This window comes from Pseudopodoces humilis, chromosome 1 (genome assembly GCF_049639895.1).
Source record: "Pseudopodoces humilis isolate 2021_Gansu_Grassland_sample_001 chromosome 1, ASM4963989v1, whole genome shotgun sequence".
Taxonomy (NCBI): Eukaryota; Metazoa; Chordata; class Aves; order Passeriformes; family Paridae; genus Pseudopodoces; species Pseudopodoces humilis.
Window position 1 is genome coordinate 74,373,721 of NC_142200.1, and position 26,814 is coordinate 74,400,534.

Sequence of the window (26,814 nt, forward strand, 5' to 3'; positions counted from 1 at the left end):
AAGAAGATACTTCTCATTTTTGGAACTGTAAAATGGAGCTTAAACAATTTTTTTGGTCAAATATCCCCAGTAGTCTTTAAAAAAAAAATTGGATTTTAACTGGCAATGAGTGAAAGCTATTTACTTTCAGTTTAATGAATTGTGGTTTGAACATGGGGACAAAATTCTGAAGTGTATTTTAGGTCCTTAACACACTGTAGGTGTTTAAATAACCTTGGGCCTAAATCCAGTTCCTGTCTGTTAGATCAATGAAGGAAGAACACTATCAGTCTTGTTACAAATTAACATTCTTGGCAGTCCAAGGATGGGAATTGAATTCAAGTGTGGTTGAAATAATCAACTCTTTCAAGAGGGTTTTTCTGTAGAACAGGAAAGTGGCAAAATAAACTTACCTAGGTTATATGTCTTGCAGAAGTAATGGAAGGACTAGAAAGGCAGCTCCTGTGTATGGTGTAGCTGGAGGTAAGACAATGGAAGACACGATGAGAGCAGGCACATTTTCTTCTTTTGCAATTCAGCTCTGTTTCCAAAAGCTTAAAAAAATTAAAATCAACATGAACTTTCTGAAGAGAGTAAAGCAAATAATGGTGAACTTTGTAAGTAAGTTATGTAATATCATAGATGGTTTTGACCATTAGATTTGGTTCACAGGGTGGGGAGTTGATACCTTATGAAGCACCTTGTTGTTGTTCTTCACTGTTCTGCATATGAAGTAGAGCAGAAAGAAACACAGGATGACAGTAGGTGTCATTGACATGAGATGACTTTTGGAACTTAGTAATTTTGAGTGGCATTCCAGGCAATTCTTGGGGTTACAGTCTAAATGTTAAATTCTTCTGTAAGCCTGTCCTCATATTAATCACTGTTGTGCTCTTTTCTTCAAATTGGATGACTTTTTAATTTTTTTTCCTTCTTTTAGACTGTTCAGATGCTATCAACAGTAGGAAGCACTTGAGTGATGCAGCATAATCCTTCCTGCTCTGTGTTTGCTATTAGTCTTTTCCTGTTAATCTCTCTTTTGCCTTTAGTTGTCAAATGCATTAATTACAGGGGATTTTTTTCTCAGCCTGCAAAATGTTTTCTTAAAGCTTACAAGGAGCAGCGTAAATGTGGGGCAGATTAAGCTATCTGAACATTCAAAAGAGTAAAAACAAGCTGCATTTTTTTCTGTAGAATAGCCCCCCCAGAAGAGGTTCTCTGCCATGGAAGAGGAAAATATAAATTCAGTATGATTGGTCCCTGGTTTTGATTTAAGCAGCATTCAGATTATCTGGGTTTTATTTGGTTAAATGGCAAAAGCCTTTCATATAGATTAGGGGCAAAGATTAAACTGAACGTGACATAAGGAATGATGTGAACTGATTGAATTTTGTCAGGCACTATTTTTCATTAGCTTTCAACTGGAAAAATGTCGGGCAGTCTTCACTCCTACAAGTATGTTCAGCTTCTCCCTGACTACTCTCCACATATGCTCTTTGCTTAACAAGCTGCTGTTTGTTCATTCTTCCTGTCAGTGCAACTCTAAAGTAATCAAAGTGGATTTAAGGTCTCTTGTGTGAATACTCTAACACCAGAAGTTAAATTTAACTTTTAACCTATCAACAACCATGTGAAGTGATTCATTTGGATGGAATAGAGGAAGGGAGAAAGACAACAATGTATAAGGTTTATTTATTGCAGGAGATTTAGAAGGCATTTCATTGTGGCCCTAATTGGACCTTAATAGATGTTGCTTTCTAGTCAATTTTCTTATGCTCACTTCAGGTAGGGAAGAATTGTTCAAAGGATGAATGCTCCCCAAGCAGCTAAATGCAACCTCTTGCACTTGCTCACAGCTTAACTCTCGATAATTGATGTTGCAGCTGCTTTTCCCAGCACTTTGTGGTTATTGCAGGGCACATGCTCCCCTCCACAGCAGGTGCTACTCTCTCTGTCAATAGCTGGGTCTCTCATGTCCCTTTCCTTCCCAAGCAGCAGTTTGTTTCCAAGAAGTGGAGGGCAACTTCTGCAGCTGCTTATGCCAAACTTGGCCGGGAAAGAGTGACAGCCTTTGGGTGAGATGCCAAAATTTTGATCTGGTATTCCAGTCTGAAGCAAGCCACCTGGATGTAAACCATTGTGAAAGCTGCTCATTTCCTGTCATGAACAAGAGTTAGTTACACCAAGGACAAAGAGGATTTGCTGAAGTTTTTTTAAAAATTTTCTTGTAATGGCTTTATGCCATTTTTTAGAATGTTGGTTTTCAGTAAGAACACAAAATAGTTGGACGTGTGAACCAAATGTGAAAAGGTAAAGAATGCATCTAGGGAGGAGATTTAACCTCACTTTCACAAGTTTCATTAGAAAATATTATATCTAGGAATCTTGTGTATTCATGTGGTTGCACTTCAAGGTAACAGGAGTAAGTTCATGCAAGTCTTAAGGTTAATACACAGACTGGTTCTCACTGCAGTAAATCTGTCCCAGAGAAAAGCTGGATGGGTGTAGTTCTGTGCATTAAAGAGGGACATATGTTTGGTTGCCATGGATTAACACACAGGTTGATGTGGTTACTGAAAGAGCTACTGACTGTTCACAGGTGCAGCTATAGGTGTGTGACTTTCTGTTACTGAATTTGAGGAGCTGTGTAGTGATAAAAGTCAAGGCTGTCTATTTATAGGGCAAGTAGATCCCATGTTCCATAACTGTAGGGAAAAGCAAAATCTCAATGATTCTGCTCTCTGAAGATGAGGATGGATTTTCAGTACAATTTTCAAGGCCTGCTTTCGTCAACAGTAAATTGCTGTTGTCAAGTCCTGAGATTTATTTGAGTTAAGCAATACTCAGTTTCAGCTTAACGTTCCTATTTAGGTGACTAAACCAGTGCTTCGCTTCTCAAGTCAAGCTTTTAGTACCTTTTAAGGGAGAAACTTTCAAATAAAGCATCATAGGAGTTACAACTACAAAAAATATGTATTGAGTTTTTAAACTGCAAGAGTAAAGTACCCATGATTATACAATTAGTCTGTCTTGTATGCAGGAGTAGAAAAGACTGGTTATGTGTCTGTCCACTCTTTTTCCTGCCATTTTCTATACATCTGCTGAGACACAAGGAAGACAAGAAGTCATGTGAAATATGGGTGAGGAGGAAGATGTTGTCTGTTTGAACATTTTCTGCTCTTTTGCTAGATTAGATGGCCTTGCTTTCATTACAGTTTTACTGTGCCTCTCCCTGCACTGGGGAGGGTTAAAATGCTTGAAGAGTGATGCAGGCAAAATGAAACTCTGTTTGGAGAAAGCTGACACATGCTACTATTAAAGGATGTGCTATGACTGCTCCTTGTCTCAGTGTTGATAGGACCATGAGTAGAAGTTACATTTATTAACTATAATCCGAAAACTCCTATCTCAGTTGTAGGCGTATTGCTAAGTTGATTAATGTTCTCAGAACAGACTGTTTGCATACACTAAACCATTTTATCAAGGTAGTTATCAAATCCTGAATGCTATCCAAAAAGTGTGTCAGAGATGAGCACTGGTGAGAGCTTTGGGATGTTAAAATAAAAGTATGAGCACAACAACTGAATATCCCTACGTTTGCAGAGTTAAAAGCTAAAAGGATCAAATCCAGCCACAGGGGCTGGTACAAATGAAAACATGAAGAAAGTCAGGTAAGGTAAGAGCTTAGAGCTAGTGTAATTTTTTCCTCCTCCTTTTAACTGCTGACATATTTTACCCCTCTGATTCTTATTACTTTAAATATGTGTTTTTATAACCATTTGTTACAAAATCTCAAGATTTGTCTCTTGAGATAGACTTAAGCACCATGAGAATTCTAGACTGCCCTTGGTTCTCAGGATTTGGGCAAATGAGAGCAAGACCACAGGTGTACATCCCTTAGAGAATCTTTATGGTGCCAGGGCAGTTAATGCTTAGATACAATATCTGGATGCCACCAGCCTGAGAATAGACTGAAAAGGTAAAATGAGTTCAGGCTATTTTCAGCTTCTGAGGAGCACTCCAAAGTCAGCAAGGCTAAATAGAACAGGCTAAATGTGCAATCCTTAAGAGGGAAGAAGCAAATAAACAGTTTTTTAAAAGCAGTCAGTTACTGAGGGGTTAATACAACAAGTACGTTCATGTCAATGAATCACAAACTAAAGAAATAGACAGTGGTGTTACTGAAAAGAAACAAATCTTATTTCACTCTTGGTACTTACTGGGGTGGCTGAACTTCAGATTTGTAAAGAAAATGATCTGATTCAGTTGGTCCTGCTAGAGAACTAGATCCAGTTTAGAGCCCCATACTTAGTGTTGTAATGGGAAACATACACATGAAAGTGATGTGGCTGTAGGGAGAGTTTGAAGGCATGGGCATTTACTATGATTACATAAATGTGAGTGAAAAGTAAAGGAGGAAAGAAGGTAATGTTGGTGTTGGACTATATAATATTTCCGTAATATTCTTCAGGTCCACTGTGGAAAATGTAGGGAAGAGATCACCATATTTGAAGAAAGTTGGAGTGAAATTATATTAAACATGTTCCAGTGCTGATAGCAGTGGTTAAATGGTACCTGAGAATTTTAAAGGATCCTTGTAGTTGAAGTTGTAGTTAAACACTTTCATTAACTACAGCTTGAATGTTGCCAAGTTTATATTTTTCCACGGGAATAGATCAGGTTTTACTTTAGTTGTCCTGCAGCCCTCATCGTTGAAGTTTGTATTCCCAAAGTGACAGTTTTACTGTTGCTTCACAAATGAGGCTAGAAGAAATGTTAGAGAACATGTAAATCATTAAAGCAGGTATTAATTCATACATTAATAGCATATCATGTTTTGGTAGTCATTTGTGTGTGAGGTGGCAGATGATTTGAAAATTCCATTGCTAAATTAATTCTATTACAGTAAAATAGTTAAAGCTCACTACAGTCTATATAGTGGTGCCACTTGTGATGCTTATGGATCATGTCACTGAGTTTGATGGCATTTAAAACTGAATGCGTAATAGTCTCTGTGTCAGAAAACTGCTGTTGGAAATCTTGGAGCTAAGCAAACATTTTCTAAATGGCTCTGGGAAAATCAGGAAATAAAATGGAATCTTCAGGTCACCTGCGATCTTTATTTTGTGTGAGTGTGCTAGAAGTTCAGTTAAGCTGTTAGGCTGTCACCTGTATTTTTCCCGAGTATTTGCCTTTCAGGCACGTGCTAAAGAATGACACAGCGCTGTTAGGCTACTAATCTATATTGCTTTGATGAACAATACCTTTTTTTATTTGTATACTCTCTTTAGAGGAAAAATCTGAAATGAGGAGCTTTCCAGATATCATAAGGTGTCCTTTCAGCTTCTGGCTAAAGAGCATTTTGAGAGAAAACAATCATGCTAAGTACATTTGTATCATTACTTACACTGTCACTGCAGTGACTTGAGTTGTTACCTTTTAAGTCTTGTTAAAATAGTCATGTGTGTAACACAATGAAAGAAATGCAATTTCACATTACCCTTTTACCTTTGAGACAGCTGATACACATTTAGAAGCCGCAGGTGCTTTGTACAGATTCACATGGTGTAAATGAGGTCACTAAATAAGACTTTATCAGTTACTATCTCCTAGATGTTGCTTCCTTAACTAAAACCAGGTTATAATTGCATACAAGGAATAAGATATCAGTCTCTGGTAAATGAGTGACAGCTCACTTGTAATAGTGTTTCTCATCTCTCAAACAGTGCAAAATATGAAGTTGTCTTATACTAATGATACTGGAATTGCCTGTCCTTGTAGGAAATTCAACAAAATTTGTTGACCTTCAAGGGTCAATTAAAGACAGTCTAATTGTAATGAGTTGCTATTAGAGATTCTTTTCCTCCTTAATTAAATTTATCTCATTTGGGTCATTGCATTATAAAATACTGATACTTAAAACTTTGGTAGATGTATCATGTAGTGAGGTAGAAGGTTTAGATTATTGTAAAGTATTTTTGTTTTTTTTTTTCTTTTTATTTTTTAGGAAAGGAATGTGGTGTACATAGCTTGGAAAGCATTCAACTGTCAGCTTTTTAATTCATATTCACACTGCTACAGGCTGTATTCTTCCAGACGTGTGAAGCCTGATTGCCATGGGAAAATGAATACATGTTAACCACAGCTCAGTTTTAATTTGTTTTACTTCATGTTTATAGTGGCATGTCCTTTATTTTTTACTTAATTTTTTATTGTTCCAGAATTTCCAAAATTACTTTATTATGTTACAGAAAGAGTTCAAATGGAAGTCCTACTATAGCCTTTATTCTTTTCTCTTTGGGCACTTGTTTCTTCTCACAACTGCAGAGACCATCTTTCTGTATTCATTTAGCAGTCTTGCATTTATGCTACATATACTTTCAACAGGCCTAAATGCTCTCCAGTGTTTTAAAATTTGTTGGAAATACCAGATTTGTACTCTACCAGTTGTTTGGCTGTGCTTAAAAAGCAGAGCACACATGTGTGGGATAACCTAAAAACGTAAAAGGTACTATTGTGCAGAAGGGAAAAACAGCCAACATGACACTGCTATGCTTAGTTTATTGGGTGGACCAGCTGAGCTGTAGGCTGTGTCAGGTATGCTCCTGCTTGCGTATGTGCATACAGTTTGCAGTCAATAGGCGCCTGTCCTAATTGCTGCTCAGATGAGTCTGGACAGTGAAGCCTGGAGGAGCTGCAACACTTGCTGCAGCCAGTCAGTGTCAAGCTCTGGGCAATGGCTGGATGTCAGCAGGTCATGGTTCCACCTGATTGGCTCAATGTCTTGTGGTTGGACTAGGTAATCTCCAACCTCAGCAATCCTGTGATTCTAAGAACTTCATTCTAGATGTATAGGAATCTGCCCAATTGAAGGAAATGTCAACTGTATTAAACACATGTAACTCTGAGATACTCAGAAAGTTTTTGGTGGTAAAGTTGTTCTTGTTTTATTTCACAGGAATCAGAAAGTCTTGATTGAAAACTAGATTGACTAAGAATCATCAGTGACTAACATAACACCAGTATACTCGAGATCTTCTGATCTTGGACTTTGTCTGATTTTCAGTGCTGCTCTGAGGCAGTATAGCAGCAAGAAAATAAAATGTAAAACTGTTAAACTTCTCGTAGCTCAGAGTTATTTTGTTTCTTTAAAAGTTACTTTCAGAAGTTGATGTGAAGGTTCACAGATGTTGCACACATGCATACTGTATAGATTAAGATAGGTTGAGATCTTAGATAGATACTTCAATTTTCCTATATTGTGTGTGCCTGAATGTCTTGTTGGCTTGGATGTCTGTAAACATTTTTATTGAGGTTGTTGTAAAATGTGGTTATTTCTTCCTCTTTATTGTAATAATGTGTCTTCATGTAACATAAATTGGCTTAAGCTGATTGTTAACATGAGTTTTAGACTGATTATTTCAAGTCTTCATTCTCACTTGTCAATTATGGACAGACTGCTTCATTGTAACCTAGATTCCAAAGTTTGGCATGCATAAACTTGCCAAATTAAACCAGACTATTGATCACTACTGTAATAAAATAGAATTTTTTAGGAATATACTTCTGTATTTAATTGGCCTGCTAACTTGCACTAACTTTTCCCTCCTTCTCCACAGAATGTGTATGTAAACATAAGCCGCATCATGTCAGTAGCAAACCGCCTGATCGAGTCTGGCCATTACGCCTCACAGCAAATCAAACAGATTGCCAGTCAGCTGGAACAGGAATGGAAGGCATTTGCTGCAGCCTTGGATGAACGTAGCACATTACTGGACATGTCCTCCATCTTCCATCAAAAAGCCGAACAGGTTAGTGAATTGGGGAGGGCATCAACAAAGGTTATGTGCTGGAACAGGGAGTTGCGCAGTTTGCTTTTGCTTTGGACAAAAGTGCAAGAAAGTGATTGAAAAGGTTAACAAGAAAGCCAGAATATTTATTTCTGCCAATTTTGATACTCAAACAAAATTTTATTCTCCTCAGTTTAGCCCACTGGCCTTAAATTTTATACAAAATGCTTTGCCCACATCAGTGCAAGGTAAAACAACCAAATTAGCTATATGAATGAAAATGAAGTGGACTGAAATGCTTAACTATAGTAGGCTTTTAAGGATCGATATAATGCCTTTCCTGTCACTTCTGTTGTCCTCACCACTCAACTCCCATCACTGCTCGAGTGTCAAGATCTAACTCAAAATAATTGCTTCTAGAAAACACAAGTTGAACTGGCTTAAAAGTTGAGAAGTTAATTAACTGCCTTCTGAATCTGAAATTGTGGTGGGAGATGTTTACTTAGTATTCCATAGGAGATTCCTCCTATGCAAAAAAAACATTTTAGCTTTAGGCCTATACCAATTATTTTAATTAAGTCATTAACCATGTGTAACTGCTGGAGAAGAGGTAGATGTCGGGGAAATAGGAATAAATATCCCCAAGTTAATAATCTTAATGGCGAAAGCATGTTTTGCCCTCAAGGGAGTTCAGTTCTGAAGGAGTTGCTTTGTGTGCGCAGTTGAGTCACCTGCTGATCTTGTATACTGCCTGCTCTGTACATCCCTGGTGTGTTTGGAGAGCAGAGGTTCTTGGATGGGTATGGATGATGTGCTGCATGTAAATACTTTTCCTTCATTTTGCCTTGCTACATTATATCCAAGGAAAGGTCTCATGTCTGATGCAACTTTCATTTGGAATGAATAAAGGAAGCATTTGGGAGCTGAAAACTTCAGAAACAGAGAGAGGTGGTGCAGTTGATTTTAAGACACTTTTTCCTTGATTTCTACTACATGGATGTTTAACTTGATAAATATCGAGACATTAGAAATGAGAATTTATTAAGATGCAAAAACATTGCTTTTCATTATTTTAGTGATGACATTGGTTTAATGTCCTTAGACAGACTAAGGTAAATTATATAAAATGATGCCACTATAACAAAGGAGTGATGCCACTCCTTTTAGCAGGTTTAGCAGTAAAGCTACATAAAAATGAGATGCAGGAATTTTTTTCTGATAGAAAAGTCGGCAGTCAGCTTGAAGCTTTTCATAGACACAGATTGGTATCTTGTCAATATTGATGCTTTTCTAATTACTTGGGTCATTTGGGTTTGCATTTAAGCACTTTGAGCTATACATGTAGGAGAAAGATGAATGAAATGTGAACAGGTGGGTATACCTTGACTCAAATGCTGTCATTTTTCATAACAAATATAAGAAATTATGCTCATCTGAAATCAAGGGACTAAATTTTGTGTATAGTTGTGTGCTGGGCAAGTACAGCAAGGGTCAGTGTACCTTCTTTACGACTAAATGTAAGTGTAAACTAAATGTAGAATGTAAACAGGAGGAAAAATAAAAATGAGAGAAAATAATGCAGCATCTGCTGGGATGAATTTACTTTTAACTGCTCTTTCTGCAGTTTTCATTTTATGATTAGCTGCAATGGATTTCCCTAGTTTATTTGTAAGATACCTGCCTGTGATATATTAGCTGTTTCATTAACAGTGGATAGCGAGTTCAAGGAAAGAAGGTTTGGAATGTGCGGAATGACCCCTTTAATGACTGCTGATGCTTGACCTACATAAAAAGATTAAAAAGTAAGCAGCCCAAGAAAAAATCACACCCTTCTTGAATGCATGTGTTCTCTTGCAAGTGACAGGTAAGTATTGCTGCCTACTGTCAGGCACACTGAAGACTGCACCAGCTATCAGTGCCTGCTCCCTGGTGCACATTAAGCTTCTGTTAATGTTCAGTGCTTAACATTAGAGCTATTTTTAAAGTGGCCCTTAATGAGAATTAAATAAGTATTTTAGAGTTAAGTACTCCACCACCCTTCTGCCCAACTATCAAACAATAGAAGAGTACTGGAAATGATCTATGAATTCCTTTTTCCTCAAAAGACTACACCTGCTCCAAGAATTAAGATACGTATGCTGCAATGAATGGCTTGGTCTCATGACTTTTGAGTCTTGAACTTGACATGAATAGAGAAAATTTACTTTACAGAGCTCACATATGCTTGGCTGTACTTGGTTTAACAACTATGAAAACTCCTAGAAGAACAGATAGTTTTTTCCTATTTCCCTTCTAATGTAACAAGGGTATAAAATCAATGCCCCCTAGCCGTGGAAAAGGAAGTCAGCCGAAGTTCTGCTGTGCATATAGCTGTGATGGCAGTTTCTTGTCTGTCAAGACAGCTTAAATTTCAGAGATAACTTGAATTGTCTGCAGAAGAGATTTCTGTTGCGGTATCCTCAATTTCCCCAAAGACTTGACTCAAGCAGCTATGCTGACATAGCTGTGTGCTCAAAGTTCAATCCTAGTCCTAAGAGACCTCCACTTAAGTTGTAAATCCCTTACATGCTTGCTGCTGTAGTAGCTTGCCAGATGGATTTAGTACTTCTTTGCAAGTAGAAGTTAGTTCTTTGGGGACTGAGGTGTGAATTCACTGTGCCCTGACACTGCTTTGCTTCCTTGATAACCTCTTTCCAGCAAAAGACAACTGTGTTTCAGTGAATGCTTCACCAGTAATTCTTTGTGTGCACGTGCAAAGTAACATGGTTTTCTCTGAAGATTGAAAAGAGGTGAGGTCATAAACCTCATGATACCATGAGTATCTGCACAGGGAGCTGACAGGTAAAAACCAAGGGTCTGGACTTGAAAGCTGTAGCATGTTTTACTTCCTTGTGTAAACAAGACCTTAACTGGCTTTCGTGTTTCTGAAATGGTAGGTGCAGGATGAAAGAAACTACTTCTTAACTGCAAATCAAGAAAAGGAGCAAAAGTAAACTTGAAGCATCAATATTGCCAAGAGTTAAATTGGTTCTGAAGACTGCCAACATACAGCTAAGCCTGCCTGTCTCCAAACAACTCAAGGAGTTTCAGATATCTAAAAGCACTATTCAGACTTTGATATTTCTTTCTATTCTGATATAAACTTCTGGTTCTTTCAGAGAGAAGTACTGTAAAGACTTTTTGCTTAAAAGAAGACTTCTCAGTGTCTGTCACACAGATGCTTTTGTGCTTCTGTATATACTGTTGTGTGTACTTAATGGTAGAACCCAAAATCAAAGCCGAATGTTTCTTCTCTGTTGCAGTACATGAGCAATGTGGACTCATGGTGTAAAGCCTGTGGTGAGGTGGAGCTTCCCTCAGAACTGCAGGATTTAGAAGAGGCTATCCATCATCATCAAGGGATATATGAGCACATTACCTTGGCTTACTCTGAGGTCAGTGTCTTGTTTGTTTCCTTAGATTAAATTGTGTCATGTTAAGTTTGGATCATGAATCAGTATCAGTTGTTGCATTGGGAGTTAGTTGGAAACTCAAGTGCTGAGCTTCTTTTTAAATCTGATATATCGGATTTTGCTACTGTTATTCAAAAGTGAAGTGTTAAAGTCTTCCCTGTAACCTTTGGAAATAAATTAAAATGTGAGATTTAACCATGTGAGGTACAAACAACATTTGGAGCACTAAAGTACTAAGTATGTTTTAATTTGCATTCGCATCTTACTACCTTTTAATGGCAGTGGGATATTACAGTTTAAACATTTACTTGAAGGGAAGTTAGCTGGGCATTCTTTGGGAAGGTATTCTGTTGGCATGGATTTCTCTAAGTGTGTTTTGAGAATGGGTCTCTAAAATTGTCTCACAAGAAAGACTTAACTATCAAAGGATGTCACTTGAGAAGCCAGAAGGTTCTTAGTTTCATCAACCTCAAGATACTTAAATGAGCTAGGATGCCTATGTAGTCAGCATTTGTAAGATTAGCACATCCTATGCTGGTGCTCTAATCCTGGACTCAGCACACACTGGAATCATTATGTTTGTCACTATTTCTAGTAGTTGTATTTGCAACTTAAGATAAAATGCTTATTCTGAAGGTGGTCTAGAAAGTGATGACTTAACTATCTTTTTTTGTTTCTTGTTTTTTTTTTTAATTTTGAGTTTTCTGTTGTGCTTTACTTACCTGAAATCAAATTGGTATTCACTATTATTAGCTAACAGGTATTTTCTGTATTTCCTGTTTTACTTGCCTTTCTTCTGTCAGGATTGTTCTCATTGTTGGGTAAAACTGTTTTTACTGTTCAATTGGACTGATGTTGTTCTGGATTAAATACAGTTGTTTTTGTACTCAAAATTTTTGTGTTTGGTTAAATTATGGTAAAAATGATCAGTGGACACAGGATAGCTTGGCCCACAAGCACCTGTCTTTAGAAGGAGGTCATGTGGGTTTGAATTAATGATTGTGATTTTTTACATTACATTAAAATTAAAACTACTTTCTGATGAACCAGCTTTATTATAGGAAGTGGAATCCTAAGTCTAGTCACATTTCATTTAGCAGTAAAGGAGGGTAAGATTAGTTCTCATGATCCATCCTATTGTTCATATATCAAAACCATGTTTTTTGAATACCTGCCACCTTAGGGCCTGCATAAACTTTGTGACCATGAATCAGATGCCACGGTTCACAAATTCTTGTTCTTCTGTGTAAAATACACATTGATATCCCTATTCTTGCTCTGTGCCACCCTGCTATGTCAACTGTTCTAATGCCATAGTATGACACCTGATAATACTTGCGATTTTACTAACACTTAACTCTTTTAACTCACTCTTGAAAGCATATTTTTGTAGTAAGGTTTCTTGTCTTCATTAAAAACTTTCATCATTGGGAGGGACAAAGACATAGCATGTTTGTATAAGATTTATGTGAAGAGGCAGCCTGGAGTGCAACAAGGAGGAATAATGATTATAAAGCCCTGAGGTTGAAATAGTGGCATTTTTTCTACTTGGTTGTGTTTGGTTTGAGTAAATTTTGTGGGGGTTCTTTTTTTTTTTGTCAGGGATGTGACTGGATGAGCCTGCTGGTAAGTGGAAATAAGTACTATGGATTAGCATGTTAAATAATGTTTGCTTGCTGGTGATGCATAAAGAAAATAAATAAGACCAGTGGATTATAGGATTGCTTTGGGACATACCTTAGAAATTTATTTAGAATTTCAAAGCTGTAGCTTTTGACTTTGGGATAGCTAGACAGATATTTTAGCAAAATGTTCACTGGTATTGCTTGAAGGAAAAAAAGAGCACTAAGTGCCTTTCTTCTGATTTCTAGTCATTACTTTTACCCATCTGGTAAAAAAGCAGTTTTTTTCTTCAGTAACCAGAATTGGTGCAGAAATACTAACTGTATGCTTACGTACAAGTTGTGTTCCTCCTCTGGGCAGAAAGTTTTATTTTGCATTTTTCAAACGTGCATTCCTTTCTGAAATTTGATGGAGGCGTCTTTCTGTGTCAGGATATTACAGCACTATTGCTTATCATTATTAGATGTATGACTTCATTTCTATTACAGTACGGAGCTCCTTTCATTTTGTGATGAATGAAAAGTGGGGGAAGAGAGAGAGCAACACTGTGAGAATCACAACAGTGTCATTCATTTTAGATTGCAATGTCTTGACAACATGACTTGGTTGCAAAGTAGAAGACAGTAATTTTAAGAAAGTAAATGCTTTTAAGACTAGACAGTCTGATTTTACTGAGGGTAATTATTGAATATTACTAGTAAAGCAACTTACTAGCTTACATGATGAGACAACTGGTATGCCTGAAAATGTGACAGATGTGCCTTAAATGAAGTTATATATATAAATAAAGTTATACATCTCACTGAAATCTTAAGGCAGTCATGCACTAGGAAGGAAGAAAATTTTAGTGTATTAATGCAAAAGGAAAATCTGTGCGCAGTCAGTTGTTTATAAAGCTAATAAACTAATTGGATCAAGGGGCTGTCACAATTACTATTTTTCACCTAGATTTCATGGACTCTGAATGGATAATTGAAGTCCATTATCTTGGAACATTTGAAGGACTTACTAGATAATTCTTTTGGATATAGAAAAGAAAAAATGTATCTTTGTAACTATGCTATGGACAATGCATTTTTTCTGCTGACTTGATTTTCTGGAACTACTTTCAGAAGTATCATTCTCTGTGTTGATACTCATTGCTAAAATTAAAGAGCTTGAACTGAACTGAGAAATAAACTCCCTTGTAACCCAATTAGTAGAAAAGAATTTTCATTTAGATCTGTTTGACTACTGAATAACAAATTTAAAATGTGCCTAGACTTAGTAAAAAGTTGTTGAAAATAGCCACTGGGGGAAGGTCTTGGCAAATTTGCTCTTTCTGACATAATGTTGATTTGATGAATTCAGGCTTTTTTTTATACTTGAGTCTTACAGATGATTTTTGTTCCTGTCAGCAAGATGAGCTGTTAGAAAAGTTCTTTACAGGTAGCTGAATGATACTGAATTGTAACAGGTCTCTGAGCTTTGTGCCAAAAGAGTAAATGCCAGTGAAAAGTGCTTTTAACACTAAATGTTGATAGTGACCAGATAAGAGAGGATTATTGCTTTTTAATAGCATGCAAGGTAAATCTGAATATTTCTGCTGTGGTTTAAATCAGAGAAGACAACAGCTAGAAATGACAAAGGTTTCCTGTCAGTATCTGTAGTTAAACACATTTTAGAAAACAGTATCTTTCTGTGCTAGATGGAAAGGGTTTAAGAGATTTAATCAGAATTAAGTTTGCCATAACAGCAGTTTTCCCTTGGCTTACCAGTAACACTGATAATTTAGAAGTTATAAATCATGTCAGATTGAATCATGTACTAAATTTTATATCTGTTGGTTTAAATGTATTTGTCAAATTAACCTACAGAAAGTAAACCTCCCTGTTCACCTTTACAGCAAATGAAGAGAGAGATTGTTTTGGAAGGATAATTCTGGACAAATGCTTAATTTTAGGTGTCTTGTTGACTAGGGAAAGAGTTGAAGAATATTTATTCAAAGTTACATTTGACAAGTTCTTTAAAAAAAAAAACCACAACAAAACCAACAAAAAACACAAACTAAACAAAATATCCCAACACTTTGAAGGAAAGTAATTCTTAAAGTAATGGAAAAAATGGAAAGACAGGCTGTTACTTAGAAGAGTGCTACTTGTCAAAATTATTTTAAATAGAAAGAGAATATACATTTTTTTTTTCTTTCCTATAACAGCTGCAGGTAGGTAATCATTCCTGTAATAAAATGAGTCTTCATCATTGCTCCCTGAGTTCTTGAAGACATTTAAAACTGGGAGAAGGGGTGGGGTACAAAGTAGTAGCCCAACAAGCTTTTGGCAAGACATGTAAGTCTTCATCCTTTCTGGTGGTCAGGTGAGCCAAGATGGGAAGTCACTCCTTGACAAACTTCAGAGACCTTTGACTCCGGGGAGTTCTGATTCCCTCACCGCATCTGCCAACTACTCAAAAGCAGTTCATCATGTCCTGGATGTCATCCATGAAGTATTGCATCACCAGCGCCAACTGGAAAATATCTGGCAGCATCGGAAGGTCCGGTTGCACCAGCGGCTTCAGCTCTGCGTATTTCAACAGGATGTTCAACAGGTAGGTTTTATTTCACTTTGTCTAAATGCCTTTGTATTCTATCAGCCTGATTGCACTGACAGGTGAGTTTTGACTGCTATAATCCATGTTCTTTTGTACAACAGCAATTGAACAGTTGCATGGGATTGGCTGAATGGTACCAAGTTCTGTGTACTATCAGAACTTGGGTATTGTCTATTATGGATAACAATTATATTTGAAAGTTAGTTCTACTTATTTTTTTTTCTGATTTTAAATTAATTTATTTACTTTAAGTCATATATGATGAAAAAGATTTTTAATATAGACAGCTATTCTGAGTTTGTGCTGGAAGCTGACATTCACATTCTAGATAAAATTCTGGACTTGAAGTGTCAAAAAGACATCTTGTTGTAACATGCAAAAAATTAATAGTGTTATTCTGTAAAATTTTTGGTTTTAAATCCCTGATGATACTTAATTGACTTAATAGTGTTTCTTTAAATCTTGAGAGTCATATAATAAGGAATTATAAAAATTACAGATGAGATTACTTTCTGATAACACTGTTCTTGAATTAGTTGTTATTAGTTGCTATTTTTTTATTATTATGACAACATCCATAAAAGTTAGTAGTTACATACAGGCATTAGTATCTCTGATATAGCTTTGCCTTTTTAAAGTAAAACAACATAAAATTTTTTGGTTGATGGATTTTTTAATAAGCATAAAATGTTGGCTTTGAACTTCAATTAACAGAGACAATAGTAATTTATTCTTTAACAGCTCATCTTCATAAAAAAGTAAAGATGGCCAGTATTTGCTGATCATGTTCTCTCATTTCAGTGCAAAAGTGTTCACAAGTCACAGCTTCTGAATGGGGTTTTTACATAGATAGCCACAGTTCTGGTCAAACTAATCTTTTTTCTTCAGAATTAGTTGTAGTTTAAGCTAAATTTCTTGTACTTTTCTGTTTCAAGAAGATACTGGCTGTGAGCAGTTGGGAGTGAAATAACTGATTTTCATCATTTACAGTAGTTGAAAAAGGTAGTTTAGGCAGATGGTGGGGAGACTGAGCAATCTTGATAACTGAACTTTCTTCTACATCTAGTGACTATCTCTTCATGTAATTAAAGAAAATAATTTAAATACTTAAGCAGTGAATTATGTAAAATCTTCAAAACTTTAGTACTTAATTTTTTATCTGAAAAGAAGCATACATTGAAAGACAGGCTGTTATCCAGATTGTCAGTGCTGAGATGTGACAAAGGATGTGGAAAGGCGTGAAAAATATTAGCTGACAAAAAAGTAAAAGCAGAGGGAATGTTATGAATGGTCAGCAGGGCACAGAGAACCAAAGACTCCATTCATTATGCCATTTTAAAAATCCTTTAGGGCCTCCATGAAGATTACAGCAAAAAACTAGTGGCTAGTAAAGAGGGTCCAGTGCTGGTACTTGCATGAGTAGTCAGTAAAGGGCCAACTCAGAATGTGCTCTGATTCTGTGATGAGGCACAGCCAACAAATGAATCACCTCTTAAATTGAAAAGGCTTTGTAAGGAATCTTCAGAAACTGAAATAAACACAGTAGTTTGATTCCCAGGGGAAAATGTAGATCCTCTCAGTAGTCTGGTGCCAACAAGTATGGATTGGATGTTGGAACTTTCTCCTCTTGTTTGAGTTCAGTTCAAGTAGGACCTACTTAGGCAATCTAGTCCAAGGGGTCTCCTGAGGTAATTTGCCAGGTGCATAATTCAAGTTTCAGGCTGGTAGGCCAGGCTTTAGGCAGTTTATTTCCTGGGGGAAGGTGTTCATTAAATGCTGCAGAGAGTTACTGTACTGCTCCTACTCTTTGCCTTTAATATCTTGGGAGTCATAAAATGCTTGTAGGAAATTTTCATTTTCTGCTCTGTCCTAAATCATAGTTTTCAGTATAGAGGAGGTAGCTCTCAGACTGATTTGTTCTTTGAAGTTGGCAAATAACCCATCATTAGACTCAAGACATTGTGCAGTCACCACCAGGTTCTAAAGCAAGATGCTGGATTTTCCTTCTCTATATTGGACTCATCAGCCTTTGGAGCTGCTGCATTTAAGATAAGTACTCACAGATTTGAAAACAACAAAGTGGACAGCTTTACGTATTTTTATAGCTTCCCGTATCAGGAATGTGCAATCCAAATCATGAAAGTGGATTGTGAGTGCACCAGAAGTTTTCAGTATGAGCCAGTTACCTCGAGAATGTTGATCCATATTGACTTATTATTCAGTACATGCCTTATCTACAGGTTGGAGAAATTTCTTTCATCCTGTTTATGCCTGTAGTTTCTTTATATGCTTTGCAAGACATACATTGAAGTAAGGTAGCAAGAAATTCTCTTGAGCAGTTTCAAGGTGTAGCCTTTTGTGCTAATGCACATCTTTATCGACTTTATCATCTTTAATCATGAAATTTCAAGCTTGATCTGTAGAGAGGTGCAGCCCTTGCTTGCTATCTTCCTAAGCCCTTCCCTTAGTATCCAGTAATTGCCACTGTCAGAGATGGAGTTGTCCTTTGATTTATCTCTGTAATGACTGTTAATTACTGAAATGTTTCATGTGGAAGTATAGCTCCTTATGTTGCTTTAACTTTACAGATAATGGGTATTTTTGGCAATGCATTATAAATCACACTGTGAATTTTGGTCACTGTTACCTTTCACAATAAAACTTTACATAATAGGATTTCAGTGCAGGTCAATCTGTAGGACAATGACCATTCAACATGTATTCCAGACAGATTAATCTAATAGCCACACCAGATGTCTTGGAGATTGTAGCTCCTTCAGCTTTGAAAATTTATCTGGGGAAGAAAGTGTTCTCAAATAAAAAGATTCTTTTTTCTTGCAAAACAAAAGCAAGACAGCTTTATTAGATCATCCTAATTTATCTGAGAAATATTAGATTTTCATTTGAATAATCATTAATAGCATTCAGTGCATGAAATGACTCTGGTTTGTGGTATTAGTTAAACTTCTATCTGAGACAGTTCTGGAGTGGTTTATGTAGAGCTCCAAAGCAACTTCCTTTCTACAATACTTTAGTTTTTGTTTGCACATTCTCTCTTTGTTCAAATGTTAAAAAATTCAATTAAGATTGATTGAGAATATAACCTGAAAACATCTTTCAATTATTGTCGATAAAGTTAAATGTGGTGGTTTGTTTTGTTGTTTTGTTTTTTTTTTTTTATTTCAGAATAAGCTAAGTGTGGCTCTCTTCCACTGTTTATAGTTAGTTTGCACATAGTAGTGAGCAACCCAAGTGCATTATAAGTGAATTTGTAACTGTCCTTTAGCATGAATCTGTGATTTCCTCCTCCTCCCTCTGCTGGATTAATGAAATAACTCAGTTCATGGAAGTGTTAAGTGAGAACTGAGTTGGAGGAGGGAATTGTCAGTGTTGAGCTGGTGCCTCACTTTGTGTTACTTCCACCTTAGAAAGCTTATTGGGTTTTTTCTTCTGTCTTTCATGTTCTTGAAGCTGTTTCTAGTGGAGCTTTCCAAATCAACAAAAACATTGTGGTGATATCTGAGTACACCAAGAATTATCTGCTGATCTTTTGAAGCAAGTAGTAAGGAAAGTAGTACATGAAATAATGAAAATAATAGAAAAGAAGTGAATTACAGAAAATCTGAAATTTGAAATACGAAAATGTATGACAGTCCTAAACTGAATGAAATTCTGAGTTTGACTTTAGGCAGCAGAAACATGCTGGGAGATCTAGTTCCTGGTTAGTTTATTAACATTTTAAAAAAGGGTTTTTATTTTAATTTTTTTTTTTTTTAAAAGTGTTCACTGGCACTCAATTGTCTATGTAGCCCTTCTAATATAAACCATGCTAGTAAAAGTATGATTTTATGTTTAAGTGTTAATAAGCTTACTAAGTAGGTAATAGCCTTTCACTTAAGGAAAGGAGCTGACTGATTCTGAAATGAAGCAATAAAGCAGACTTGGAACAGCACCGCGGACTTCTTCTCTTCTAGGCCAGGAAAAATCAAAATTGGGCATAAAGATAATGTTTCTGGTAGAGTAATACTGCTGACACTCGTATGATCAGAGTTTTAGTGCCTGAAAAACTCTCCTGATAGCTTGCAAACCAGAAATTAGTAAAACATGCTGGCAGGAGGTACTTTGAGGGTGTTTTTGAGGGGTGGGAGGAGGATTAGTTGTTTTTGTTGTTGTTGTCATTGTTGTTTGGGGGAGGGGTGTTTTGGTTTGGTTTGGCTTGGGTTTTTTTTCCCCAAAAATACATTTATTTGATCATAGTGGGTGTTTTCTCTGTCCATTTTGAATAAATTTGCTGCTTCTTGCTTGATCTGCTTGCCTTAAGACAGGTTACAGTCACTGGTTTCAACCTTGACTAATGTAGGGCGGGCCATGAATGCTTGCTACTTGCTAGCATCAACATGATTTCACTGTGTGATTCCCATGTGACTTTTGAAGGCGGTTCCAGTGTAAAATGGTTATTTTTTCAAGAGAGTTTTTCCACATTTTAACTATCTAAAAATCAGAAATGCAGGTATTTCCATCTTCCCCTTCTGAATGCTGTGTCACCAGCACGTAAGTGGAGATCAGAAAACTGAATGTACGCAAAGTAGGTAAAGGGGTGGGGGGTGTGGAATGGATAATAATGTGTGAAAGATTGGTGAAAATGAGCATGTTGAATCTGCAAAAGGTCAGATTTACTTCTATGCGCAGCATATGCCACATATTTTATAGCCATGAGCAATGATTTTGTTAAAAGGAATCTAACTTTCCACAGATACTCTTTTGGGAGCAAGAAAAGTAAGCATTTTTCTAGATCCTGTGTTGGGCATAAGGATGGTTTTGCTGAGACTGCAGTAGAACTTATTTGCATCATTACAGAAACTCACTGCAGTGGAGGATGATACTACTCACCGTTTCAATGGAAGGTGTTGAGCCTCTTGGACTCCTATGTATTACTTGAGTACCAGACTGAATTCCATTTGCTTTCAGTATTGTTAGAAGAGTCCTTAGTGACTCAGTATGATGATTTCTGTAACTCTTACTTTTCCCAGGAAGAGGCAGAGAATGTGTAAGTTGCTAAAAGGCTAATATTAGTGCCAACTAATGGTGCTGTCCTTTGACTGAAGTGGTATGCAAATCACTTACTGATGGGAAGAGCCTAACTTAACTCTGCCTCTACACGCTGTAAAATTCCTAAGAGTGCTTCCTCAGTTTTGTTAGGAATCAAGGTATGAAGGCTGAACACTAATGAGACTTGTATTCACATTGATTTCACTGAGAGGCAGGAATGTTTCTCTAGTTGAGTGTTTTATGTCATGATCTGTGTACTGGATTTCTATGACAATTTCTTCCCTTGAGAAGTTATTCAGCATTGTTTGGAGCAAAAATCATTCTCCCTGGGCAGCTTTCTGCTTTTCATCCCATGCTTTCTGGGACTGATTTTGCTGTTGATTTCATTTGTTAGCTTGTAACTGTTAGTAGTCTCCAGAGTCCTGTCTAATTATTTCATCCAAACACATCTCTTTTCAGCTCTTTTCAGCTCTTTTCATAATGGGAAAAGCAGTCTCCTGAAACTAGTCAAAAATATTGGTAATAATAACTGATGTCATGTTTAGCTACTCACTCTCCTTTCTCTGATCAATACTTTACCTTGAAAGAAAAAAATGAAAACTCGCATTGACCTAAAACACAACATCTTTGGGCAATACTTACTAGGAAAACAAATATTGCGTAAATATGGAGATTTAATGATGTGTCAGTGATTTAAAGTGTCTGTATTTTGTGGCATTAGGGAATTGTTTGTTGTTTTGAAGATATCCAGTAGGAAGAGAGGTTGCAAATGGAAAAATATTTGCATGGTCAAGATAAATGAGAAAACCATGTTTTCATTCTTCTGCTGAAGAAAGCATGGATGAGTTTCATGGGAATAGTGTGTGGGATTACATGTGTATTGAGTATGGTCAAGAGTGGTGTGCAGGAATGGTTCTCAAATCTGTGTGGAAGAAAAAAAGCGTCTTTCTCTTTAGTTATACTCAGTTATACTTTCAGTACAAGAAAACTGGGAAGAAAACCTCACCCAACTTTAGGGCTCAGAGTAAAGGACACTAGTAGAGAAGAAGAGGCACAGTGCAGGCTTTTGAAAGTTATTTTCAAAACCAACTAAAATATTCATGTTTTAAAGAAAAAAGAACGCTGAAGGTGAATGTTAGGTAAGGTATTCTGCACCACTACATAAGTGCTGTATAGATATGGTTAGCTGACTTAAGAAAATTGCTTATGTGCTGTTGTTTTTAATTCTGAATGTCATTCTTGAACCTTTTGAGTATCTTAAAAAAATTGAATTTATTCACCATATGCATAATTAACGAATGGATTAAGTTATGGCTAGGAAGTATTAGTTTAAAGAGAGGTTGGATGTTTTTGTTCATTCACTCATAAGAAATTTGGTATGTGTGCAGGAATCTTTTGTGTTAACTGACAGGAATTAATTACATGTAAAGTTTTTACTATTTATAAAGCTGTCAGCCCAGTCATTGTGGTAGAAGCATTAAGGTCTCTAAAATGTCTTTTGTTCACCACCTTTTCAGCTATAAAATTTACAATAAACAATTATGTCTGATGTTTTGAAGGGACAGATGCTTTTCGAGAACTGGAGGATATTCCTTCATGCTCTCTGAATACAAACATTTATCTCATAATGATTTCAACTAATTTTTCTTGTGTTAATTGAAGTTAGTTACTACTGAATCTTACTTTATGTAGAAGGCAAAGTGAGTTCTCATCTAAATTAGAACTTCACTGTGTTACTCACCAGCAATATGCAAGCTTCATTAGTGTTACCTTGCAGAAAAATGTCAGCTGAAGGCGTAAACAGATTAGAGAGACCCTCACAAGGGGTCTTGCTACTTGGATCAGATTACTGTCAAATTGATGAATGTGGAGAAATGGGGTTGTCCTTGGTAGACTTCAAAATACAGTTATAATCTTGAATCATACTATTTGCTAGTTTGAGCTAATTACTGCCTTGAGAAAAGTTAAATGAGATGTAATTAATGTCCTTCAATGGCAACACTGTGTTTTAATCCAGCAGCTCAGCTCTTTTTAAGCAGCGCCTTTACAGCTTCTCAATTGCTTGAATAATTGTCTTTTTGTTGTAACATTCAATACAGCCACTCAGGGTTTCTGTGTGTCTCTCTTCTGTACCACAGGTGTTGGATTGGATTGAAAACCATGGAGAAGCTTTTCTTAGCAAACACACTGGAGTGGGAAAATCCCTGCATCGGGCCAGAGCTTTGCAGAAACGCCATGAAGACTTTGAGGAGGTTGCGCAGGTAAAAGCAATCATATGAAGGACTGTACACGTGTCATGGAAATAAATGAAAAATTTCTGATTTTGTACTTAAGGGCTGTGCATATGGAGCTCCACTACAAAACATTCTGTTCCTGGAAGGAACTATTTTGTTTCTGTTGAAAGTTTTTGTTTCCTTTCTCCTTTATGCTCCAGTTTTGAGGAGAAAAAGACAAACTTTGACAGTCCTAGATGATGTGAACCTTGAAGTCCAACAGAACTGCTCTGGCAATATTATTATTATTATTATTATTATTATTATTATTATTACTTCAAAAGCGTGCTTTCAGATACTGCTTTACAGAAGAATGAAAGCTCTCCTTTCAAGGTAGATTAGTTCCATGGGACTGTAGGATTTAAACTTTCATGCAGTCTGTAAGAGAGGATGGAGATGAATTGAAAGTCCTGCTTTCTGACTTTAAGCTTGGGGAGCTCCGAGATTCTTACTGCAGTCTCATGCAGAGGAAGGGGGGCTCCTAAGAAACCAGGTGAGCCAGCAAACTGGCAAACCTGGCTTGAATTTTTTTCTTTAAATACAATTGAGTTTGTATATGCCCTCCTCTTCTGAATCACCCTTAGTTTAGTCTTAAGTGATGATACAACTTCAGAACACATTTTTCTGTGAAAAAAATCTAAACAAATAGAGTACAAAGGAATCAGGGAAGTTAACAAGGAGCTAGTGCAGCTGTTAGCCTCTAAAAGGCGATGTGAGGTGAAGAAAAACCCTGTGAAGGAAGCTGAAGGCTAGAATCCTCCCCATTAGTAACCTGCACTGTCTGTCCATTCATAATTGGTAAGAGAAAGCATCTCCAATCAAGAAAATCTCCAAAGGTGAAGTTGATATAAGGGTGCTTCAATCAAACAGAAGACATTATTAGATGATTGTGACATTATATGCAGGAGCTCAGCAGTGACACCTGCTACAGGGGATGCGTCAGAAGTGTTGTCTAGAGTTTGCTTGTTTAGTGGAAGATTAAGCACTTGATAAAATGTTATTGTAAATACAGTCTTAGAGCACTTCAGTGGCTGAGGACTTGAAATAGCATCAGAAAATTTCCTCAATATTGATTTCCTGTACAATTTTCAAAAATAATAGGTGTTGTTACTTTTGTATATATGCATGCTGGATTTTCTATATGCATGTCTATTACTTAATTTTCAGTAAAATGTAATATTTTCCATGTGGAAATACTTATTTTTCTGGGTCAGACAAGCAGGAGTCTATTTCTGTAAGATACTTAACAAAACCTGAATGATCTCATACTTAATAGTGTATTTTTTGGGCAAAGAAGAAGAAAATATTTGAGTAGCCAAAAGGGGATGAAGTGCATAGAAATGTTACTGGGATGTTTAAAAATCCATCTTGTTAATTTGCATAATACTTTTAAGCAGAAAATTGTAAAGTAAATGCTTACTAAAAACTTCCTTAAACTGAATGTTACTGGAGTTTGAAATTATCTCATCAGGGAATGGGTGGAAGTTCTATTTTTGGAGGTACCAAAAACTTGGGTTGGTCAAAGAACTTAAATATACTACAGGGGACTATCTTCCACTGACAGAAGGATGGACAAAATGATCTAATACGTTCTTGGTTTTTTTCATTTCTAACTTTGAATGTGTAGTGAGTTACTGCCAAGAGAGGCACACCCTCTTAGTTGTTCCTCTTACTCCTTATTTTACTGTAAAACTGAGTATAAGCAGCCCAAAAGGCATTCCTGTTGTTGCTGTTAGAAGGAAGATTATGTTCAAATATAAAACAGTGATCTGTTACTATGTTAAAGCAAAGGAACTCTTGGCTGCCTACATTTCTGGTTGGTCCAGGTCTTTGTTGTGGTTTTGATTTTGGGAATTTGTTGTTGTTGTTGTTGCTCTTTTTGTTGTGATTTTGGTTTTGTTTGTTTTTAATAGGACTCTAGGCATTATTAGGGGTTTTCAGTCAGTTCCAGTCAGAAGCTGAGAGAAAGCAATGTTAAATGAAGTGTTACTGGCATGGCAGCGTTCTGGCAAACCCAGGGAGCCAACAGGAATGTTGACATGTTCCTGGTTAAAGGCTAACTCCTGATTTTGAAGGGAGTGAAAATTATTTTTTCCTTTTTCTTCCTTTCTGTTTCTTCCCACATTCTTTTTTTAACATGAAATGAGGCGTCATTTCCTCAACAGTATTCAGAGAGATGTTAAAATAAGCTGTGTGTCAAATAGAATAGACATTCCAGTCAGTGTGGCTGTGGTCTCACAAATTAGTCACTTTTAAATTCATGTGAAATGAAGGTTTGTTTCTCTTTATTTAACAATTTTTTATTACCATTACAAAAGCTAGATAGTCAAAACTCAGCTAATAATCCTCCCTAAATTCTGATTACAAATTCATGTTACACATTACACAGTTTATTGTAAAATTGTGTTGCTCTTTTCATGTAAAGCCTGTCCAGTTCAATTTCTACTTACCCATCTTTTTCTTTCTTTTTTGACCTTCTCTCCATGTTCATCTTTGTGTCCATGAGACCATTTAGTTAAAGCGTCAAGTGTCCAAATTTTGACATAATTGATTTACTTACGGGCATGAAATTTCAGCTTACAAGCACTGGATACAGGTCAATATTGGAGTTGAACTTTTCCATGCATTTTTGTCTGAAATTCTAAGTCAGCTTTTTGTGTTTCAAATGTGATCTGTGTCTGCTTTTTGACAGTAGTCTGTGCTCACAAAAGGTGTATGGCGACAATTAATTAATGGGGTTTTTTTCCACACGGAAGTCTTCTTGATGCAAGAGATGCACAGGAAAGATTATTGCAAACCTTGTCTGAATACACCTTTCATTTCCCTACCAACACCTGTTCCTGTCTCCTTTAAGATTATAAAAATGGGTTATGAATTTGGATTGGTTCTGAACTTTACTCATGAAATGGTTTCAATACACCAAATTAAAGGTCCATGTCTTACACTATCTTGCAGCTGTCACCAGATGCATAAGGAAAAGGGACTGTATGCTTAAAAAGTTACCTTCACCCTCCCAGTTATCTGAGCCTGTTCGATGTTGGAACTGAAGGATGCACCTGAACCAGTATTTAATAGTCACTGATGGATTTTTCTTTCTTTAATTAGGCAACTTTTTGAACCCCCTTATGATCTTGGAATATATGCCAGACCCTGTAGCAATGAGTTATGCAATTTAATTGCTCCTTAGATTAAAAGTACTTTGCCTTTTCATTTTAAGTGTATTGTCTGATGCTTAAATATGATAGTGTCCACTGTACTTAATGAGAAATCTATCTTATTTTCTATACCATTAATTATTTGTATACCTCTGCTGGTCTCCAGCAGAGTCTCTCTTCCCTTTACAGACCACAATAAACTACAGATTTGAAGTGCAATCCATACCTCCATTCAGTTCTGTTTCTGTTTTTATTGTCAGTATTAGTCATTTCTGCACTAGTGTCTGAAATTTAATTTCTGGGTTTTCTGTGATGTGTCACTTCATATGCTTTCTAAATATATGGTGCTTGTTCTTTGTGAAGAATATTTAGAAAATATTTAACAGAAACATGGGGAAAACTTTGGAATTTGTTGTTGGGGAAGGTGGTAAATTCCGTTATGGAGAATTTTTCATAATTTTGGAGAAGAATGCCTATTAAAGACTTGCACCTTGGGGCACAGAAGGACAGACTACAAGTAGTCTTGAAGTTCTTAAAGGGCTCCTTCTTTTCCCCTGGGACCTGGGGAGAGTATGCTAGTGAAGATATCCTGAGGAAGTTTAACACCATGAAGGCTCCTTTCCTTCAATTTAGGAAATTGGCATAAGCACCATTTAGGAAGAACTCTTGCTCTTTTTGTCTGACTTTCAACTGGAGGCTTGCCCTTGGGACGAGCATTTTCAAAATCTTCACGTTACTGCTTTTTTCCCTCCGAGCATTGTTTAGAAGTGAGCAGAGTGTTGGGAAAGGCAGTAGTTAGTACTGAGCACCTAATTGGTGTGATTTCTATCCAAAGGGCAGTTTATATTATATTCCAGCTGTACTTGGAAGTGAAATTTGAGGAATAAGGCGTGTGCCTGCTGCT

At 36.6% G+C, this 26,814-nt stretch overlaps 1 protein-coding gene across 4 annotated transcripts in view; it reads left to right on the plus strand.

Annotated features, from left to right (window-relative positions):
• Positions 1 to 26,814, plus strand: part of TRIO (trio Rho guanine nucleotide exchange factor) — a 244,543-nt gene that overhangs the window by 82,293 nt on the left and 135,436 nt on the right. For all 4 annotated transcript variants that reach the window (XM_014261572.2, XM_005533046.3, XM_014261576.2 and 1 more), the window contains 4 exons: positions 7,599 to 7,790; positions 11,072 to 11,203; positions 15,200 to 15,430; positions 22,621 to 22,743. In XM_014261572.2, coding sequence (XP_014117047.1) covers positions 7,599 to 7,790; positions 11,072 to 11,203; positions 15,200 to 15,430; positions 22,621 to 22,743 — 678 coding nt within the window. The remainder of the gene's footprint in view (positions 1 to 7,598; positions 7,791 to 11,071; positions 11,204 to 15,199; positions 15,431 to 22,620; positions 22,744 to 26,814) is intronic.